Source organism: Fusarium graminearum, chromosome 2 (assembly GCF_000240135.3).
Source record: "Fusarium graminearum PH-1 chromosome 2, whole genome shotgun sequence".
Classification (NCBI taxonomy): domain Eukaryota; kingdom Fungi; phylum Ascomycota; class Sordariomycetes; order Hypocreales; family Nectriaceae; genus Fusarium; species Fusarium graminearum.
The window spans coordinates 6,769,888-6,788,887 of record NC_026475.1 but is presented as its reverse complement, the minus strand read 5'-3'; the positions used below and the strand labels follow the sequence as shown (position 1 = coordinate 6,788,887).

Below are 19,000 nucleotides of genomic sequence, written 5' to 3'. Positions count from 1 at the left end.
GACTTCTAACGTCATACAAGAGTCTTCTCAAAAACTCTATACTCCGTCGGCCCAGCTAGCAACTTGAACAGATCAGGATAATCTTGACCAAAATCCCCCAACTTGACAAGTTTATACCCCATTCTAGTGTACCAACCCAACAGCCTCGCCTTTCCTTCATGGTGAAACGTTGACGGGACAAGAATTTCCAGCTGCATAGTTGTGCAACCCTGTCTTCGGCACTCGTCCTCCGCAAAGGCGGCTAGCTGACGTCCTAAGCCAGTACCTTGATATTTGGTGTCGAGCGCCAACATCCCAAAGTCGCCAAGAGTGGGCGAGAGCAACTTCACAAAGACGCAGCCGATGGGCTCGTTGGTGGTGACAAGGTATGCGACTGCAAGTTGGCCGTTGCTGATGAATTGTGCAATTTCTGATTCCGAGGTGCGTTTGTATGAAGGGATAAAGATATCACTTTCGGCTATCTTGTAAGATGTGTTGACGATGTCGGCGAGTCTGCCGATCAGAATTTTATCGCTCGCGTCATCTGCGGCGGGGATTTTGACAACAGTTTGTAGTTTATCCATCTTTTGTCCCAATGACCCGGTAAAATAATGTGATGAGGAGATTGAGTGAGAAGATTGAGCTTCTGCGACAAAAGTTAGAGGGTAAAGATGAGGACAAGTAAGGAATCCTTCAGTACCACGAGATTCATCTCACGTCAGTTGCTGAATGAGCGAACACAAGCCAATCAGATCAAGGCTTGCCTGCGCTAATGGGTCTAGAAGAACAGCCATTAAAGACTTTCGCTCCACGAGAAGTGAAGAACACGACATAAAATGTGCATGAGTATATTGTAACTTCTTCCTCCACGATGACACTCACTTATTGCATTGTTATAATACCCATTGGTCACGTTCAATAAGACGACAATAGGGTCGTGGATCGCTAGTCTAATTATGACCTAGACATTTTTACCCGAGGGTAAAGTTGAGAATCGGGAATCACTTAAGATAGAACCTTACCGGCACTCCACGCACAGCTATGGATTGCAAGAAAGTCTTAAATCTGAAACGTAGGTCAACATCATGTTTCTATATAGTTCTTGTCTTGATATCGAAGACAGAAATTTGAGATTATATACATCGAAAGCCAAAACAATCTCCAGCAGTTCCCAAGAGGCTATTCGTATTGGGCAATGGACCACACTTAGATGTGACCGAAACCAGCACTGGTGGCAAGGCCAGTGATAGAAGAGGCAGGCTTAGCAGAAGCGCCCTTACCGCCGAAGGTGCTGAAGAAGCTCGAATCGGTACCAGACAGAGAACCGGAGTTGTCGTACTTGTTGACCTCGCAGACGTGGCCGACGCCGTTGGAGCAGGCAGCGTTGGCAGAAGCATCGGAGCTAGCGAAGAAGGCACCAGTGGATCCCTCCTCGATGGCAGCCTTGACGTCCTGGAACAGGTTACCCTCGGCGAGGATCTTGGCCTGGTCGCTGGTCTCAAAGGCGTGTCCTGAGTTACCCTGCCAGTAGTTGTTGACGGCGTGGAGGACGGTGTTTCCTGCAACCTTGGGGGCTCGGCCGGAGGTCTTGAAGATGTAGTTGTTCTTGAGTGTGACCATCTGCTTCGATTAGTATTTGGATGACATGAAGGCGAATAAGGTTACTTACGTCGCTGGAACCGGTAAAGTACATGGACCAGTACTGGTGACCGTCACAGGTAGCAGACCACTTGCTCTCACCGTTGATGTAGTTGTTGGTGATGGAAACTCGGTTGGTAGCGCTGGTTCCAAGAACAATGTGCTGGCGGCCAATGTTGGAGGTAGTAACGTGGTCGATCCAGACAAGATCAGAACCATCAACCTGGATAGCATCACCTCCCCAAACGTACTGAGGGTTCAGCTCAGTGATGTGGATGTTCTGAATGATGATGTTCTTAGCGCCCTTGATGTAAAGACCCTTGCCCTTGATAACACCATTGGCACCGATGCCGACAATGGACTTGTCAGAGTTGACGACAATAGGGTTCAGTCCAGCCTTATCGTAGGTAACGTCGACCTTAGGGGCGTCGGCCTGGTAGTTGTTGCACCAGCCGTCCTTGTTGATGGCCTGCTGGCAACCTGCTCCAGTGCCCCAAGGAGCACAGCCCTGCTCGGAGGCGGTTCCCTCAGTTCCGGTAAAGTCGAACTCCTGATCGAGGAAGATGACTCGGGTTGTGCTGTCACCGAGCATAGAGACCAGCTCGTCGGTGGACTTGGGGTAGGCTCCCTCAGCGTTGCCTCCACCAGTGGCTTCGGCGGCAAAGCCCTCGGGTGTACCAGTCACACCGGCGGCGGAAACGTTTGAGACCAGCGCGGCAAAAGCCACGGAGAGGATGGAAATAGACTTCATCTTGGAAGGAAGAATAAAAAGAGTGAATGGATAAAAACAGTAAAAGAACGAATGGATGGGGACTGACAGAAATTGGGATAGAACTTATCAGTGAAAAAGAAGCGACACGGTAGGTATATTTATTCCAACCACATTTCCATATTATTGACCATCAGCGGATAACCAACCCACTTTCTTCAGAATCCTTTCTGTATTGTGCTTCCATCACTATTAACTTGAGTCGTCTCTCATTGGTGATGTCAAATTCTCCATGTTGATGCATCGGGCACAAGACATCGTGACTGGCGGAAATACTACACCATGGGTTCCTCCGTCAAGTTTCAGTGGTATTCTTGGTTCCTACCATGCACTGAAACAGCAACATCAGGGATGACTTTGGGATTAAAGGAGACGCGGCATTGTGGAGCGAGTGTTTCATGCGGTTTCTACTGTAATTAGCTCGTAGATCAAAGAAAGACAAGCTTTCTTGGTGTTGACTCTGTGAGGCCTCGAAACGTATGAGATCTGACTACCTGATAAACGAGCAATACGCCATTTCCATTTATGATTCATTTTGCGATCGCCTAAGGTTGGTTTAGATCGGCAGATTGGATGGTTCTCAAAGCTTAAAGACTATTCTAGCGCTTTGATGAAAGTGTCAATGCGTGGAACAGGGTACATGAAGCAATTGTGGGCCATGTACTCATCAGCTTATTCTTGCTGTGTCCAACGAAAGATGCGATGGTTATCCTGGCATCACTCGTAGACCGAAGCTGGTCGGTTTCATTTAAGAAGGTACACGAAAAAGCTGAGAGCATTGACCTTACTCCCATAGCCTCGTTCTCAACTTTGGCTCACAACTGTTATGTTTACACTTGAAAATACTTTAAGCCCACCGATGATGGTCATAAGCTTACGACGACGCTAGAGTTATGGATGAATAAAGCTCGCAGTTGAGCAGTTAAAGGATTTGCGCTCACCATCCCAGTCTGCGATGCTACAATAATGGTTCTGTTAAATCAACAGTAATCTCTTTGCAGCGGAGATATTTATCCGTCCAGCAATGAACATGACCAAAATGCCAGCCTCAATGGGTGACGAGTCACGGAAAGAAAAGTAGGTCATGCATGGCCTGAGAAGAATATGCCGACGTCTGTTTCTTCGGGGAACCTTCATAGCATTTATCGGAGTAATTATGATCTACATCGCAGTGGGTACATGTCACCTCATCTTTCTTCGGGATGTGGCTCGTAAGATACCCCCAGAAGGTGCCCGTGTTTCACATCGAGTCAAATAGTGGCTGAAAGTTCCTCGCAATTGACTTGCGACAGCTGAAAAGATGAAACAGTGATTACAACGGCGAAGTTATCTAGTCATAATAGGGACTCATGTTTAGACAATTGGGAACTTGGATCGGGAACTTTATTGAATCGGTTATACAGATAAGGTTACGTAACAAAGCTACAGGATTAGGCGAAGGGTAGTCGAGATATATATAGATCAAGAAACCGGAAAATACACCAGGTATGCTAACAATGCATAGTTTTTCCGTTGCTCAGTCCATAACGATCAACTAATATAAACTTTGCTCAGACAAATGTATCGCCAAGGACTGTGCACACTCTTTAAGTAGAGATTCCAATGATCGCAACATCAACACTTGTGTTGATCTCAACCTAGAAACCACTGACGCCAACCCGGAACAAAGAAGGGTTTTGTTCAATCTTCGTACGAAGTGGCACGCCCTTGAGTTCGTTGACATCCCATTTAGCCCACACGAAACGACCATGAAGGAACTCAGCTTCCTCAGATGCTGCCCAAACGGCAAAATCACCAGGTAATTTGACTAGATTCTGTCAGTAAGGTACTGCAATCTGAAACAATTATAACTTACTGTCGTCCCATTGAAGACTGTTCTCATCGGCAAATCGTGCAAAAGACTCGGTGTAGTGAAGGCCTGGGTCAAATGCAAGGACTTGCATCTCATGAGCGGGGACAGTCATGGCAATTTCGTTCATCATCATGGTGTAGGCGCTCTTGGTAAGAGAGTACAGAGGGATGGGAATAGCCACTTGGGTAGCGTGGATAGCACCTGTAGAAAGACTAATAAGTGCCTTCAAGAGTGTTAGCTTCTTTTTGACAGTTATTAGGGAATTGAAATAACTGACCAGCTTTCGATCAGGGTTCACCTCTCTCTGCTTGTGAAATAGGCTGGTCCAGAGATATGGTGCAGCGACATTGACTTTCAGTCCATCCTTGAAGGTGTCGAAACCGAGACCGAGCAGAGTATTTGGTAGCCACATCTTAGCAGCGTTCAAAACAAGAACGTCAACAAAGATGCCATCCTCTGCAAGCGTTTTCCAGAGCCCGTGAGTAGCAGCCTCGTCTGCAAAGTCATTGATGATGGGGACAACCTCAACTCTAGGGTATTTGGCCTTTATCTTATCAGCAGCTTCATCCAAGACATCTCGGCGACGGCCGGTAATGATAACACGTTGTGCTGAAGCGGCAGCAAAGGATTCAGCAATAGTGTAACCAATACCGGTAGACGCACCAGCGACGAGAATGGTATTGCCAGCTTGAGATAGTTCAGGACGAGATGGTGAGATTGCTTCGTACGACTTGCGGTGGACCTTGGTAACGAGGTCTGTGCCGCTTTCAGGGAAGTCGGCGGTCTCCCAGGGGTTGTCTTTTGGCGAAGCAACAGCAGCAGAAGCCATGTTGACGGACTGTAAGAGGAATGGTTGTTAGAGTGTGATGGGCTTTGAGTTGTGATTGTAATTAATGACTGGATCGAAATATTGAGGCATGATGTCTTGGACCATTATATAGTGAATCAATCGAGAGCCATTCCATCCATTCTTACCATAACGCATCTCAGTATTCGGAGTGATGCTCGTAGGTGACAATGGTAAGCCCGCCAAAAACCCGCTGAACACTGACAGAACAGGGGTTCACTCAGCACTATAACGTGCCGGAATGTAAGCCAGGCTTCCGCTAAAAACCCGCAAAACCCGCACTTTTCCGCAAGACACGATGACAAAGACCGTGTATGGATGTTCGCGTTGTCTCTCCTTTGTTGCTGACTGTTATCATTCCAACTGAAAATACCCGCAACCTCCCACAACAGAGAAACTGAACAATGGGGTCTGTCACGAAAGTCAAGGCGTGTTTCTCATGCACCATCGGAAAGCGGAAGTGCGACAAAGCACAACCCGCTTGCGGCCGCTGTGACGACAGGGACGTTGAATGCCGTTATCCTAGAACCAAGCGGAAAAGACCGCACATGTCTACAACGGGATCAGAATATGCTAGCCCAAGCACAGTCAACGAGGCATCCCCTGCCCAAGCCGACACTTTCTTGCCATCATTTCCTAGTAACCTAGTCAATCCTCAAGAATGGACTAGGAGTTTGGGAAACTTGAGCACTCTAGTCACGCCTGGACTACAGCATGATACTGAAGGCTCTACCAGCACTAACCAAGAGGATCCCACTCACTTCTTCCTCAAACCAGATTCTTGGATCATTCAACACATTCCGTTTACCACTCCGACCTTCTCGAACTCTGTCTGCATGAATTACATCAAAGGCATCCATGAGTTCTTTAGTGACTGGGTCAGTAATGGACACAGCTCTTTCATGCACAGACAACTATACGCAGACTCTGGGTACCCCGTTGCAATTCAAGATGGATTTGCTTGCATAACATTGCACAACGCCAAGACATTATCAAATGAGGATATCGTTGACGAGATTATATCCACCAAACTATCAGCATTGCTCAAGTCTTATCCTCGAACCGATGACTACAATGACTCGGAAACTGATCTCAATATACGAGAGCACCTCTCTCGCACACAAGCCTTATATGTCCATTTAGTTCTGGCCCTCTTCTCTTCTTCTATTGGAGCACGTGCAAATGCTGAGCAACATATCCAGACGCTGTTGTCCTGGACCCGTCAGCTTTGGCAAGCAGCTAGTCGCGACCCAGACATTTGCCAGCCCGAAAACAGTGACGGGTTTGCCACATCTACCAATGCCATTGTTCTCGATGTCATGTTTGACGGCGATAGCACACCCCGGCTGTGGCGATCATGGGTACTATCAGAGAGCATTCGCCGTATCTTCCTGATGGCCACATCGACTATTGGCGTCTACCTGACACTACGGCAGAAATGGGCAGAGTGTCAAGGTGGGATATACTTCACTGCTCGCAAGGATCTTTGGAATGCCACATCAGCGTCCAGTTGGGCAACTGCTTGCCAGAGCGGTAATCCACTGTTTGTTTGCAGTTTGGAATGTGAAAGCCTCTTCTTGACTGCAAAAGCACCTGATGTAGATGATCTTCTCATCAATATGTTCACAATTATGTGGGGAATGGAGAGAGTTGAGAACTGGTTTGCTCGGACTGCCGAATCTGGGCAAAGTGTGCGTGTATGGAGAAACAATAGTTCAGTCAAGAAGTGAGAGTTGCTATCAGATCGAAATAACACAAACAAAAAGAACGAAAGAGGACAAAAAAGACCTTCCTATCCAGAAACATCCACTGTTACGTCTGAAACGTTCCGCTTTCCAGCGGGCGATACATATGACCCATCAAAGATACTCCAAAGAAATCGGAATGCTCCTGGCTTCCCGTTCTCTATTTCTGAAACATGGCCCCCAACAGTATTCCTCTCGTATGTAATCTCGGCACCAGCATTGCAGAGCCTATCGACAGTTGCATCTGTCCACTCAGTCGGACAGAACTGATCATCTATAGCCTTGTACACAAACATAGGCATTGAGGGGACTCTTTCAGACCCCAATTTTGCCTGTTCATCGTAAATTTTCTGTAATTGAGGCGCTCTGATATCTGCAACGCCGCCTTTGAAGAAAGAGTAGATGTCTCGTCCAAAGAAGTGCTTCACTGTCTCGGTGACTTCCATATCTAGGACGGACATGAACTCGTCCTTCATAGCTGGGACGAGACAGCTTTCCAGATATTTCCGTGCCTCTGGGTATTGGGACGTGATGCCCACGAGAATGGACACCAACGAGCCAGCAATCGGGCTCTTGTTCACCTTGTCAAAGTCGCCCGAGACATTGTCAACAAGGCCACCCAGAACGGTTCCGTCAATCTTCAATTCTGGGGCATACTTTGACTGAAGCTCCGCTGCAGCGAAAGTAGCGATTGAACCGCCGCTGTAGCCCCAGATAGTAGTGTTATATCTGGAAGACGTTTCAAGATCCAGCAAGTGATGGACTGCTCGGATACCGTCAAGAGTGGCATGGCCACCCTGAACACTTGCGCCAAACGCAGAAGAGGGTCCCAAGTGATCCGGAATACTCACAACCCATCCGAAGGAAAGCAGTTCGTCGATCAACGATGTAGTCGACTTTATTCCAAGGCTTGGCTCATTTCTCGCCATGACTCCGGTGAGAGCATAGGATGGGCTTGAGTTCAAGTTGGATGAGTTGTAGGCGGGCTGGTAGGACAGGATTGCCATCTCGCCTGATGGGGAATGATAAATAGTCGAGGGAATAAAAAGTGTTGTGACAGCCCATGACGACTCGCCCTTAGAGTCTGAGGACCGATACAAGATGTGATAAACTGATGAAGAGTTTTCCACGGCTTTCAAGAGGGCTGGTGCTGAAGAAATCCGAAGAAGGTCACCGGGCTGCTTGGACTCCCAGCCTTGAGGTGATTCATACCATGGGTCTTTTTTTGGTGGTAGTGTTTGCTCGTGAATTGCAGTATCTGTGTCAACGCTGGTATCTCTGGCGCGTACGGTGGCGCATAGATCACGGAGCCAAGCCTGAGACGCCATTTTGCAATACCCCTCGGACTAGCGTCAGACTTCCTGCGAAGAAGAAGTGAAGGAGGAAAATATTGTCCCAAGATCAAAGAGGAGAGAAATGTAAGCTCATTGCGCCACATGCTTACATGCTTACATGCAGGTGAAAACCAGCAGGGATCGTCGCTTACAGTAACGAAACATCAATGTTCTACAAGTGTAACGCTGTCAACGTGACCAAATACGAGATGGCACAATACCAGAATAACATAGTAGCTTTATCAAGCCTAGCCCGAAAAAGTAAAACGAGGAGAAGAATTGCAGGTTTGAACATCCAGGTAGAAGGGAAAATACAAGTGTGTGCAACAACATAATGGCATCTATCTTGGGTATAATTCTGTCTTGACTATCCAAACAAAGACCGCAAGTTGTTCTCCTCCATCACATCAATCCAATGCACCGAAAACGAGTTAGGCTTCTCCTTGTCGTACTCATCCCATATCTTCTGTACCAGCGTCTTGGCTATCACAATGGGTCTCGGCGGCAGTAACGCCTCCAAATCGTTAAGCCTGCCGATAATAAAGCAGCGCGTATCTACAATCCCCAATCGCGACTCAGTCATGGTAGACAAACGATCAATGTCCTCATCTGCTTGAACGAGCTGGCCTATGTAATCGGAAAGACCACAATGCTCTGTGTTGTCGAGATTGAAAGGCGATGATGTCGCAACGGGTGCTTGGACTTGTGACTCAAGGGTTGTGCATGAAGCATCCGGGGGTTCGAAGCGTAGACCAGTGCTAGCTGTTATGCAAAGGAGTGGCTGGGTCATTTTGCTCCCTGAATCAGCAGGGAGCTGCTCAATGAGTTTAGCCAGACGAAGACTCAAAGGCGTAATGCACTCTTCCCAGGGAACATGAACATCCGCTGGACCCGTCAGGTCATCTGGTAGTCTCAACAGAACAAGCTCTGGGAAGGTCTGGTAGATGTGGATCAGACCCGCTAGACGATACGCCTCAGCAACATTGACAAGGTGTCGGCAGGGTGTTTTCTGATCTCCTGTTTCTGTATTCGCAGGAGCAGACTCAAAGTCAAGACCTAGCAACTTCTCCTCCAGCGATTTTGCTTCATCGATCATCTTCAAAGCGGTGGCATGATCGCGCGTCGCAAATGGGCCAGGATGTTTGACGTGATATCGGTAGTTACGACACAGTCGCAGCGTCTGGGTTAGCAGTCTCGAGACCGTATTCGATACGCCTGTCCAAGGGTGTGGCATGTCGTCGACGACGGGGTCCGCAAGTGCAGCTGTTGGGTACTCATCCAGACTAATGTCATCGACCTCTTCGACCTCTTCCGCTTCATACGAGATGAAACGGTTCGTATCCGAGACGACAGACAGCAACATCTCGCAGTATTGCCAGCTCTTGTTGAAAATGTTCAAAAGCTTCCTCTCTTCCTCTGAAAGTCTTCGCTTCTGTTTATTGACACGATGAAGAAGCGCTTTGGCCTCTTTCAGAAACGGTATACCCAATTGCGAAGCGTTTAGCCAACAAATGCTCGTACCGATACAGAAAAGGCCATAGATCAAACCCATCGGTACGGTGTCGAGATTCGGCGATGACTTGACGGCGCGGAGCTCTGCCTCGATGACATCGGTTGCATTCTTCATCATCGAGATGGAAGTCTTTTTCATGTGCGGCATTCGTGAGGAAAGATAGGCTGATGACATGCTTTGGAGACTTGTGGAAACGGCCTCGGATGTGGACCAGAGTGCCGTAGCCATCATGCGATTCGCATTGGTGGGTGAATCATACTGCGACCACAATGAACAGATATCCCGAAACCAATAGTCAACAAGTTGAGAGGAGAGATCTGTGATTGGTGGCGGTAGAAATAATGTCGAATAGTTCTGCTGCGTCGGAAAGAGAGATAATTCGTGATTGTCGGTAATGCTTTGGGAGGTGAGCGACATGTCTAATGCATCAGAGATCCAAGAGAACTCCTCAATCGGAAGTCCCTCAACGGGTAGATCCATGGAAAACTGCGTCATGAAGTTGTCCGCCACGGTACTGCATTGCACCTCCTCGACGGGTTCGCTATGTCCAGACTCAGATGGTGGCACATCAAGTACAAACTCTCCAAAGGTTCCTTGATCAACGACACCAGTGGGACTCAATGTTGAGCTAGCGGTAGTAAAGGACGACATGGACGCTGTGTCAAGTTTCTTCTTTGGTGGTCTTCCACGACGCCTCTTCGCGACACATGTTGACTTTGGTGACAGTGAAGTTGAAAATGTGTGTTGGGTCAGTTCGGCTGTCTTTTCATGCTTGGTAGACCATCGTAGTCCGCGTTGATAACCACCGCATTGTACACCTCGTGAGAGGCAGACTTGGCATTCAGGTTTCGCCTCATCGCATTTGAGCTTTTTAGGTCAGTTAGTTTTATTGACGCTGGTCATGGCTTGTTTACGTACGTGTTTGTTCCGACATGTCAAGCAGCCGGATCTTGACCGAACGGGGACTTTCTTCTTCGCAGGAGGTCTATCGCCTGTAGTCGATTGAGATAGATCGAGTGGAGACTCCATGGTGAGATTACAATGAGCAAGTGGCGCGAGGGAACTTGCTCAGGCTCAGCAAAACATGCTCAGACTCAGGCAAGGGTGATGAATAGAGAAGTGAGATGAGTTGGACGAATTGCCCCTTCCCCGCAGAAGTTGAAGTGTTACGCGGTGAGATTGGTTTAGCGTTGGACGGTAATTGACATACTAGGGTTTCATTCGCTAGAGATACCGTCAGTGACTAGGGTACGCTTCTATTCGCCTTGGCAAGCTGTCAAACTACTGACCCAACAAGAGCACTTGAACAGTCAATTGTTCAGGCTCAGGGTATTAGAAACATTTACCACTATAAATATAAGAGGAGTAATTATTAGGCCAGCTTACGCTACTTGGACGAAGCTTCTTAGACTACTTATTTTTATGCCCTAAAACTTAGGAGGCTAACTTTTCTGCTACCCAGTAGCTGGTCTATCTCAAGATATGCATCAATCATCAAACGCTAATCAATTGTTAGTGCATACTCTCTAACCCCAGTCAAGATGCCTCGGCAAAGTAACTCCAGATTACAGTTCATAAGATAATACGGATATAAGATAAACTATGGCAACAAATCCCATCAAAGTTACCAACTACTTCCCCTTGCTATCAACGTCTTGTTTCCGGGTCGCAATATTCTTTTCTTCCATCGCGAGTTCATCCGTCGCTTCCGATAGGTCAAATCTTTCGCCCAGAATAACATCGAGTTCCTGTAAACAAAACATCAGTGACGCGAACAAGAGCAGAGTGTACAAGTCTTGTACTTACCGGGCCCTGGAATGTCTTCTTTCCGTACAGCACCCAATAGCCTATTAAAAAGATAGCGAATATGCCAATGACAGCTGAAACGTAATCTAGTCATCATGTCAGATCACCGTTCTAGAGAGAAAAGGACGGGGGATGCATACTCATCAAGCTAGCAGTAACTGGCAGTACTGGCGGGAAACAAAAGAACTGGGACACTGTCAGCTTTTGCATTATCTGGACTTAAGTCAAACTCACCACCGAGGTAATAAAAACGTAGAGGACAGCAATGTAGTTGATGATTAGGCCTCTCACTTTGCCAAACTTCCACGGCGTATCGTTTCCCTGGGAATTCTGGAACTTCTCCAAAACACCCCTTCCTCTCACGATGAGGGTGAACACCGGAATGGCATATGACATGTTGAGAAGAATTGTGCAGGACGAGATGAAGGCGTTGAACGCGACAGTCGGACCAAGGTACAATAGTCCGAAAATCGCATTGAACACCCACGTCAGAACAATGGTCCGAACAGGCACTTCCCACTTTGGATGGATGTGGCTAAAGTAGGCGTGGTACGGAACATCTTTGTCGCGAGCCAAGGCAAACAAAAGTCTACTTGCACTTGTAATGGAACCGTTTGTGCCGTGGATGAAACATATTCCTAGCATCAGAGTTAAGAATGTGGTTCCTGCCCGACTTCCTGTTGATTGGAAAATGAGTTCAACGATGGGCAGTCCGGTGTTTGTGGCAACGATGCTTGGGAGATCTGTCAGGCAGAAGAGCATGACCAGTATGAAGATTGTTCCCCTGTCTTTTGTCAGTACCAACCATTATCGACTTCAATTCCAGCTTACGTGGTGCCTCCGACGCCGACAGCGTATACCATGGCTAAAGGCGCGTCTCGAGACGGCGTGGGCATCTCCTCGGTCATGTGCAAGACAGCATCATATCCAATAAGCGACAGAGCCGACTGAAGGAGCCCCAGAATCCATGCGATCCCATCATTCCACCCTGTTTCGTTTTGAAAGGTGGCGAAAACAAATTCGGGATCTGTTTTATTCGAGGTCGAGAGGAGGACGACGCTGGCAACGAAGACGCTGAGGATAGACCAGTACACTGTGGACAAGTCAGCTGTGCTTTTCTGTGACAGAGGATAGATTGGTGGGAAGAGACGTACAAGCAAGGTTGTTCCATGCGCCCAAGATACGGTTTCCAAAGGTCATGGATAGTGAACCGAAGGTCAAGACGACCATGAAGATTAGGTACGTCTTCCATGCCGCCACAGAATAGTTTCCGTTGGATGCGACCACACAAGCGGCTGGAATGAATTGTGCTTCTGAAGTTAATTTCCAGACTGTTTGTATCGTCAAAGGGAAACCCACCTGCGAAGAATCCCTCGGTCGTAACGAGAGTTAGCCAACGGCGAAGCTCTGCACGTAGTCAGCAATGAAGTATCGAGGGTAGTTACTGACCTACTCACCATAACCTTTCTCCAATTCTCAGACGTCAAGGCCCATTGGAAGTGGTATTGTCCACCTGCAGTGGGCCAGATGGCGGCGAGCTCACCAAGGCTAGCAGCCAAGCAAAAGTTACACAACACGCAAAAGATGAACCCGTATAGGAATGCAACAGAGCCACCGGATGGAAGAACGAGGGACAAACTCCCTGCTAGACAGATCCAAGTACTGTGGCCGTCTCGCATCAGAAACAACGATGCAGGCAGGGATGGGATTAAACGCACTTGAGGATGGCAAACGTCATGGCTACCATTGTGATCTTGGACAGGCGTGGCCTAAGGTGGCCCTCTGACGAGGGAGCATTCGTGTGGTCAGTCATTGTCACTTCTGGTGGACTCTTCACTCTGGTAGAATTCGAGCTTGGGATGGGAGATGGAGAGCGAGACTATGACCTGTATATGTTGCTCTGGAGCGACTAGTTTGTAGCTAAGCTTGCGGAGAAGCGCCTCCGCTGTATTGGAAGTCTACGGCTAACGGTTCATGGCCAAGCAATCCTCGCTTCAGACAATAGTTTAACTTGACAGTCAACTCTAAACGTAATGCCATTCATATGTCCCAGAATGCAGCATTTCAGCGCCCGCACGATCGCTAACGGGCCCTGGGCGCCAGTAGCAGCCCGAAACTCTACTGCCCCGCGCTGTATGATGTTCGGGCCATTAGGTATTTTTGTTAAAGTAGGAATATCAGTCTAAAATTGCCGTTTTGAGGATAGTAAGACATGATGGCTGTTTGTCTCCCCCGCAATGGACTAGAGTTGCCAACCACTGAGGAATGGTTGTGATTCGTGCATCTTTGCCACTTGGGATGCCGACTTGCTGTTTGCCATGTTTCGAACGTGTTGATCGAGGAACCGAGAATTGGCAATTGATAGTTAGGTCGTATCTCGAAGAATATTGTCTAGAAAGGGCATTTCTAGCCTTAAGTTTTAACCAGGTGATAGGATATCCGGCACTAAGATGACGCAATGTTTGATTACTGATGCGATGCCATACTCTGGGAAACCTTGACATATTTGTTCACCCTTGTCGAGTCCAGTAACACAGATGATGAGATTAAAAAGGGAATCGTATTTATTTTCATAGAATAAAGATGTGTCAAAGGGAACTTTTACAAGTGAGTAGAAGTTATTGACCAGCCTTGTATTAAGACACTGAAATGGGACTCGGTTTTAATGCCCGGATACCCTGCAGCTAGAACGGACCCTTATCTTATCAGTTTTATCTTATCGTATCTCAGTCTATCTTATCTTATCACGATCAACCAGGAGATCATCTGCCAGCACATCAGACGCGTTGGGTCGCGTTTCATGCCATTCGAGACGCGTGTTTACAGAAGTTTAGATGTGCAAAATGATCAAGGTGACCCTTGATTGTCATCTTGCAGAAACAGCTACTTGAAGCCAGAACAGTCAATTGAGGAAGGAGAAAGTGTCCAAAAACAACCTGACGCTACTTGACTACCTAGATACGCATCAGAGACGGCAGAACACATCAAAGCGCCAAGGATAAGCATAAGACTTGAGCCAGCAAAAAGCCCATCAATCCTGGGAGGAGGATTGCAGAAGCATATGACCGTGAATGCAAAGGAAGAACTTGAGCTCAGCCTTTACCAGCCAGCTCATCGCCTTGACAAGGTCCACAATGTTCTGTCAGCACTAATGCTGCCGAGACGCCGTACAGGATTATTGTGCAGTTGGACGTGTGTTGAGAGAAGCTCCTCCAGAATACAGATGACGAATGATCCTATCTATTAGCCGTGCACTCTGTAAATTGGTTGGCTTTCGATGGGATTACTTACAACGTTGACTTAAAAGGTAAAAGACGAATGATGGCACGTAGTGAGATTGTGTCCATGCCTAAAAATGGCACTTTAGTGGGCTCGATGCCTAGATCTGCTGCCTACTGTACCCTGCCTTAGTAGTGGGTATCAGAGACATTAGCTGCTGGAAGCATAAGAAACGAAATTAGTAGATCAGCTTATGCTACTTAGACTATGCTCTTTAGGCTATTTATTTTTGTAACCTACGACTTAAGAAGTTAAATTTTCTACTACCTAGTAGCCTGCTAAGCCGCCTACAACCAAGCACCAAACGGGCGGGGGCCTGGAAGGATTCGGTTCATGAACAACTGTCAAAGTCTCCTATAAGAACACAACAGTCTCACCATCCAACAAGTCAACATGTTCATCCATCCAGGCCCTACAACCCAAGAACAGTCTCAGCATGGCTTCGTCAGGAACAACCCTCGCTCCCGAGATCTGGGATAATATCTGTGCCTATCTCACCCCGCCAAGTGTCGCAAATCTTCGCCTCGCTTCAGCAGCATTCAACAATATCGCTTTGCCATGGAGGTACAGAAGCATACGCCTAGAAGCCTTTGGTCCATCAGTTGAGCGCTTCGTCAGCATTGCCAAGACCCCCAACCTTCGGAACCTTGTTCGAGAAATCACCATCGATACCCGTGTTGATCTCGATTGGCAATATGCCTGTAACGAGACCTACCCCTTTCCCCTGGCTTTCATGAACGCTCTGCCCTACCTGCGATACTTCACCAGCGTCACGGCTCTACACATTCGCTTCGAGGAACATTGTGGCAATCAAGAAGAATTTCATTACCTGAGTCTTGCCGAAACCTATCTTTTTCGCTACAAAGTTCTCGACACCATTTTTCACTGTGCTGCGGGCTTGTGGACGCTTGAGAAGCAGTTGAAGATAGACGAGGAACTCGATGAAGAGAGAGGTGTGGATGGAAGTGACCAAGACGAAGATGCGGACGAATGGGATAAGAAGTGCGACTACAGTGACCAAGATGTTGACTTTCACGGCTCTTGTTTCGCACTGCGGGAATTGACCATTTCTAACCTGGCCGACTACGCCGATTCTGATATCTCGGATTCCAAGGCCTGGCAAACAATCATGGCTCTCCCAACCCTCGTCGACTTTAAGCTCTTCGTCACAGCTCAAGACGATGAAGCTGCACCAGAGAACGAGGTTTACTTTATCGAAAGATACGAGTTCTTTGACAGTCTGCCCACAACATGGCTGACCCTGAACATGTCCCAGAACTTGAGGGTCTTGTCGCTATATTTTAAAGATTATTGGGGTTGGCTCCCAACCATGCATTTTCGCGATTATGGCCACGACTCTCCCTTCCCACAACTCAAGGTCCTCGCACTCGGCAACTATGTCTTCAGCCACGAGTGGCAGGTTGACTGGTTCCCCATGATAGGCAAGGAAAACGGCAGTGGAGGATTGGAAGAGCTATATCTCGACGACTGTCCCATTCTGTACCATGCGCGCCAGACTGCTGTCGGTGACGACGGGTATCCAGATTACCTTGCAATCATCAGGGCGAGGTCGGATGAGTACAACCCGCAGGAGCACGACTTTCACCTTCGATGGCATACCGTTCTTTCTCAATGGAAGGATCAGATGAAAGGACTCAAAGTCTTCCGAATGGGTCATGGATCATGGTGGGGCATGACTCCGCGAACATTCGATCTAATTTCTAATGATCCAGACTATAAGGATGTCGACCGCAACGTGTTGGACCATCGCCTATCGTACAATACGCACAGAACCTTTGCTTGTCCAGCCCCGTCACAGGAAAATAGCCAGCCAGAAATGTGGCGCCACGGTGCAGGCCTCGACGACGAGAGGAACACCAGGATGAAGTACATTGATTACGACATTGGACTTGGACCTTCACCGTGGCTTGAGCAGGATGGTGTGTTCGAGCCGGAAGAGGGTACTGCGGACAAGGACGAGATTGCATGGAATGCCTTGAATTCATCGCTAATGTCTCGTGCATTTATCCTTACTTAGACTTTATAACATCTTTTCCATCGTTATGCAATCCTCACTTTTATTCTCTGGCCTTTCGGCTACTAGATGCTGTCGCTATTGAGAATCCCGCAACTGCTTCCACCCTAATTACACGGTATGACTACTCGATTATGTCTCCGGACTAATCCATGGCCAGTTCGGCTCTCAGGACGTTGTAACGCTGTCGCCAGACGTGCATGATGATGATGATGACCTTGATCTCGCCCCACACCGATACAGCTTCGGCCTTGATAGCCCTTTTTTGAATCAGCATTTTTTTGATCAATTGTATCTACATTCTTACCATAACTTGCAACAGCTTTGTCGGTAGCAGGAAATTTGCTCGTGCGATGGGTATTAGTGGATAGCGTTCGGTCGTTGTAAGTTGACCAGTCTTCAAGTTGCTTGAGCTCCTTGTCTAATTCGATAGATAACGCCAGAGCTCTTCTCAACATGAGTCGATGACGTTTGTGAAGTTTCAACGAGGCCTCATATAACTCGTATATTCAGCTTGAGAATATCGTTGTATGTCTGCAAGCTGTTGTTCTTGAGGGTCCTGATGTAGTCCATACGTAGCGCGACATTCTCATTCATGGCCTTGGCGATTCCATAAAGATAAACCATTTCCTTGTCATTTAGCCCCTTGAGCGCCTTCGCTTCCGTTATATTGCATATAAAGGTAATGACAGAAGGCTGGGCGTTTTCGATGAGGCAAATCGAGAAAGTGAAGCGGAGCATATAGGATAGGACGCCAGGATCGGGTTGATAAGAGAGGTATTAAGCTCTCAGCGAATCATAGGTAGCCATTACGGCTGTTTGGTTATCGTTCAAATTGCCATCTCCGAATGAATTAAGCTTCATAAGCGCAGCCGCCAAGCTGACAGCTGGATCCATGTTTGTCGTTCCGGGTATCAGAAAAATTGAACGCTGGGAGCATAAGAGATAAAATTATTAGGACACCTTATGGCACTTAGACTAAGTTACTTAGACTACTTATTTCTATACCCTAAGAATTAGGAGGCCAACTTTTCTGCTACCCACAACGACATGCTTCTCGCCAGTTGGCTCGTCTCGTCTATGACCTCGTATCGAGCCTGTTTGCTGGCGACGTTGATGTCGCCCACAATGACGAGTGCTGACTTTTGGCGAGACAGCATGACTTTGAGCCGCTTGGGGTTGCAGGTAAAGCCGGGCCCAGGTTTTGGATGGGCTGTGCCCATGATGACAACGACGACATCGTTCTCTTGACCCTGGAAGGAATCGACCGTTGAGGCTGGCTGCATTTCCTGCAGAGCCTCGTACTGGCGACCCTTCCTCATCGATGACCCCGACATTGGCGGCGTAGGGCGCGGCGTGAGGTGAAAGTATAAGATTTAGACCTGAACATCCAAGACAAAGATCATAGCATCAAGGTACCAATCAACTTTTGAGATGAATTTACCACCTGTGACTTGTAATCCAAGATCTAAGATTGACAATTCTGTTAGACAAACGATCTCAATGCCTCCTGTGCTGTTTCACGTGTTGTCCATCAATCACGAAAAAAACAGGAAAAAAAACAGGAAAAAAAAAACAGGGCCTAAAATATTAGCGGAAGCCTCTCCTGCAACTGCCACACACTCAGCGTTGACAATGATCACGGCATCGATCAAGGAAACACAGAATCTTACTGGAATGACTGACAAAAGACCCGACGGCATCTTCACCACACTGAGATTATTCTTGCCGTGAATGGTCTCCACACGAAGAACATATCTAGTAGCACAGAAGAAGATAGAATTCAGGGGAATGTGCTCGCACTGCACCACACTCCGCCTTCACCCGCATCAATCGCTAACGGATCCGTTGCTAGAAACTAGTCACTAGCTAGCCTGAAGATGGTGCTGAACTTCGAGCTCGATGTTCGGGATATGCATTGGGGTACAGAGGACAAGAAGAAGATTCACTGAGCTGAGTATGAGAGGATGAAGGACGCAGGGATGAACACCTTTGCGTTCAACATGTGATGCTGCAGTATGGAAAACCAGAAGCGATGTTCGGCACGAAAAAACAAGTGGAAAAACACCTCAATGACTATGCCCAGTCAGATGGAAAACAACAGAGCAGATGTTAGGCCTGGGCTGAACACAATCACCTGTGAGCACATTCCATCTTGTTATAATATTAAACAACTTGGCAGATCATGATTTTCTATCCTTAA

The 19,000-nt window shown here is 47.6% G+C and overlaps 10 protein-coding genes across 10 annotated transcripts; 2 read left to right on the top strand and 8 right to left on the bottom strand.

Annotated features, from left to right (window-relative positions):
• Positions 1-11: 11 nt before the first annotated feature.
• On the bottom strand, positions 12-563 carry FGSG_03482 (uncharacterized protein; the record flags this gene model as incomplete). The annotated part of the gene is made up of 1 exon (XM_011323929.1): positions 12-563. The coding sequence occupies one exon, from the start codon at positions 561-563 to the stop codon at positions 12-14; it is 552 nt and encodes a 183-aa protein (XP_011322231.1).
• Positions 564-1,185: 622 nt separating this feature from the next.
• On the bottom strand, positions 1,186-2,368 carry FGSG_03483 (pectin lyase B precursor; the record flags this gene model as incomplete). The annotated part of the gene is made up of 2 exons (XM_011323928.1): positions 1,186-1,599; positions 1,649-2,368. 2 exons carry the CDS (start codon positions 2,366-2,368, stop codon positions 1,186-1,188), a joined length of 1,134 nt encoding a protein of 377 aa, XP_011322230.1.
• Positions 2,369-4,023: 1,655 nt separating this feature from the next.
• Positions 4,024-5,067, bottom strand: FGSG_03484 (uncharacterized protein; the record flags this gene model as incomplete). Its single annotated transcript, XM_011323927.1, has 2 exons — positions 4,024-4,193; positions 4,242-5,067. The coding sequence occupies 2 exons, from the start codon at positions 5,065-5,067 to the stop codon at positions 4,024-4,026; spliced, it is 996 nt and encodes a 331-aa protein (XP_011322229.1).
• Positions 5,068-5,489: 422 nt separating this feature from the next.
• FGSG_03485 (uncharacterized protein) lies at positions 5,490-6,666 on the top strand (the record flags this gene model as incomplete). Its single annotated transcript, XM_011323926.1, has 2 exons — positions 5,490-6,540; positions 6,641-6,666. 2 exons carry the CDS (start codon positions 5,490-5,492, stop codon positions 6,664-6,666), a joined length of 1,077 nt encoding a protein of 358 aa, XP_011322228.1.
• A 211-nt stretch (positions 6,667-6,877) lies between these two features.
• On the bottom strand, positions 6,878-8,158 carry FGSG_03486 (uncharacterized protein; the record flags this gene model as incomplete). Its single annotated transcript, XM_011323925.1, has 1 exon — positions 6,878-8,158. The coding sequence occupies one exon, from the start codon at positions 8,156-8,158 to the stop codon at positions 6,878-6,880; it is 1,281 nt and encodes a 426-aa protein (XP_011322227.1).
• A 373-nt stretch (positions 8,159-8,531) lies between these two features.
• Positions 8,532-10,706, bottom strand: FGSG_03487 (uncharacterized protein; the record flags this gene model as incomplete). The annotated part of the gene is made up of 2 exons (XM_011323924.1): positions 8,532-10,391; positions 10,596-10,706. The coding sequence occupies 2 exons, from the start codon at positions 10,704-10,706 to the stop codon at positions 8,532-8,534; spliced, it is 1,971 nt and encodes a 656-aa protein (XP_011322226.1).
• Positions 10,707-11,308: 602 nt separating this feature from the next.
• Positions 11,309-13,296, bottom strand: FGSG_03488 (uncharacterized protein; the record flags this gene model as incomplete). The annotated part of the gene is made up of 9 exons (XM_011323923.1): positions 11,309-11,425; positions 11,484-11,569; positions 11,624-11,669; positions 11,718-12,267; positions 12,315-12,576; positions 12,638-12,778; positions 12,843-12,890; positions 12,937-13,031; positions 13,202-13,296. The coding sequence occupies 9 exons, from the start codon at positions 13,294-13,296 to the stop codon at positions 11,309-11,311; spliced, it is 1,440 nt and encodes a 479-aa protein (XP_011322225.1).
• Positions 13,297-15,198: 1,902 nt separating this feature from the next.
• Positions 15,199-16,800, top strand: FGSG_03489 (uncharacterized protein; the record flags this gene model as incomplete). The annotated part of the gene is made up of 1 exon (XM_011323922.1): positions 15,199-16,800. The coding sequence occupies one exon, from the start codon at positions 15,199-15,201 to the stop codon at positions 16,798-16,800; it is 1,602 nt and encodes a 533-aa protein (XP_011322224.1).
• A 104-nt stretch (positions 16,801-16,904) lies between these two features.
• On the bottom strand, positions 16,905-17,255 carry FGSG_12423 (uncharacterized protein; the record flags this gene model as incomplete). The annotated part of the gene is made up of 1 exon (XM_011323921.1): positions 16,905-17,255. The coding sequence occupies one exon, from the start codon at positions 17,253-17,255 to the stop codon at positions 16,905-16,907; it is 351 nt and encodes a 116-aa protein (XP_011322223.1).
• Positions 17,256-17,813: 558 nt separating this feature from the next.
• FGSG_12422 (uncharacterized protein) lies at positions 17,814-18,134 on the bottom strand (the record flags this gene model as incomplete). The annotated part of the gene is made up of 1 exon (XM_011323920.1): positions 17,814-18,134. One exon carries the CDS (start codon positions 18,132-18,134, stop codon positions 17,814-17,816), a length of 321 nt encoding a protein of 106 aa, XP_011322222.1.
• Between the last annotated feature and the right edge of the window lie 866 nt (positions 18,135-19,000).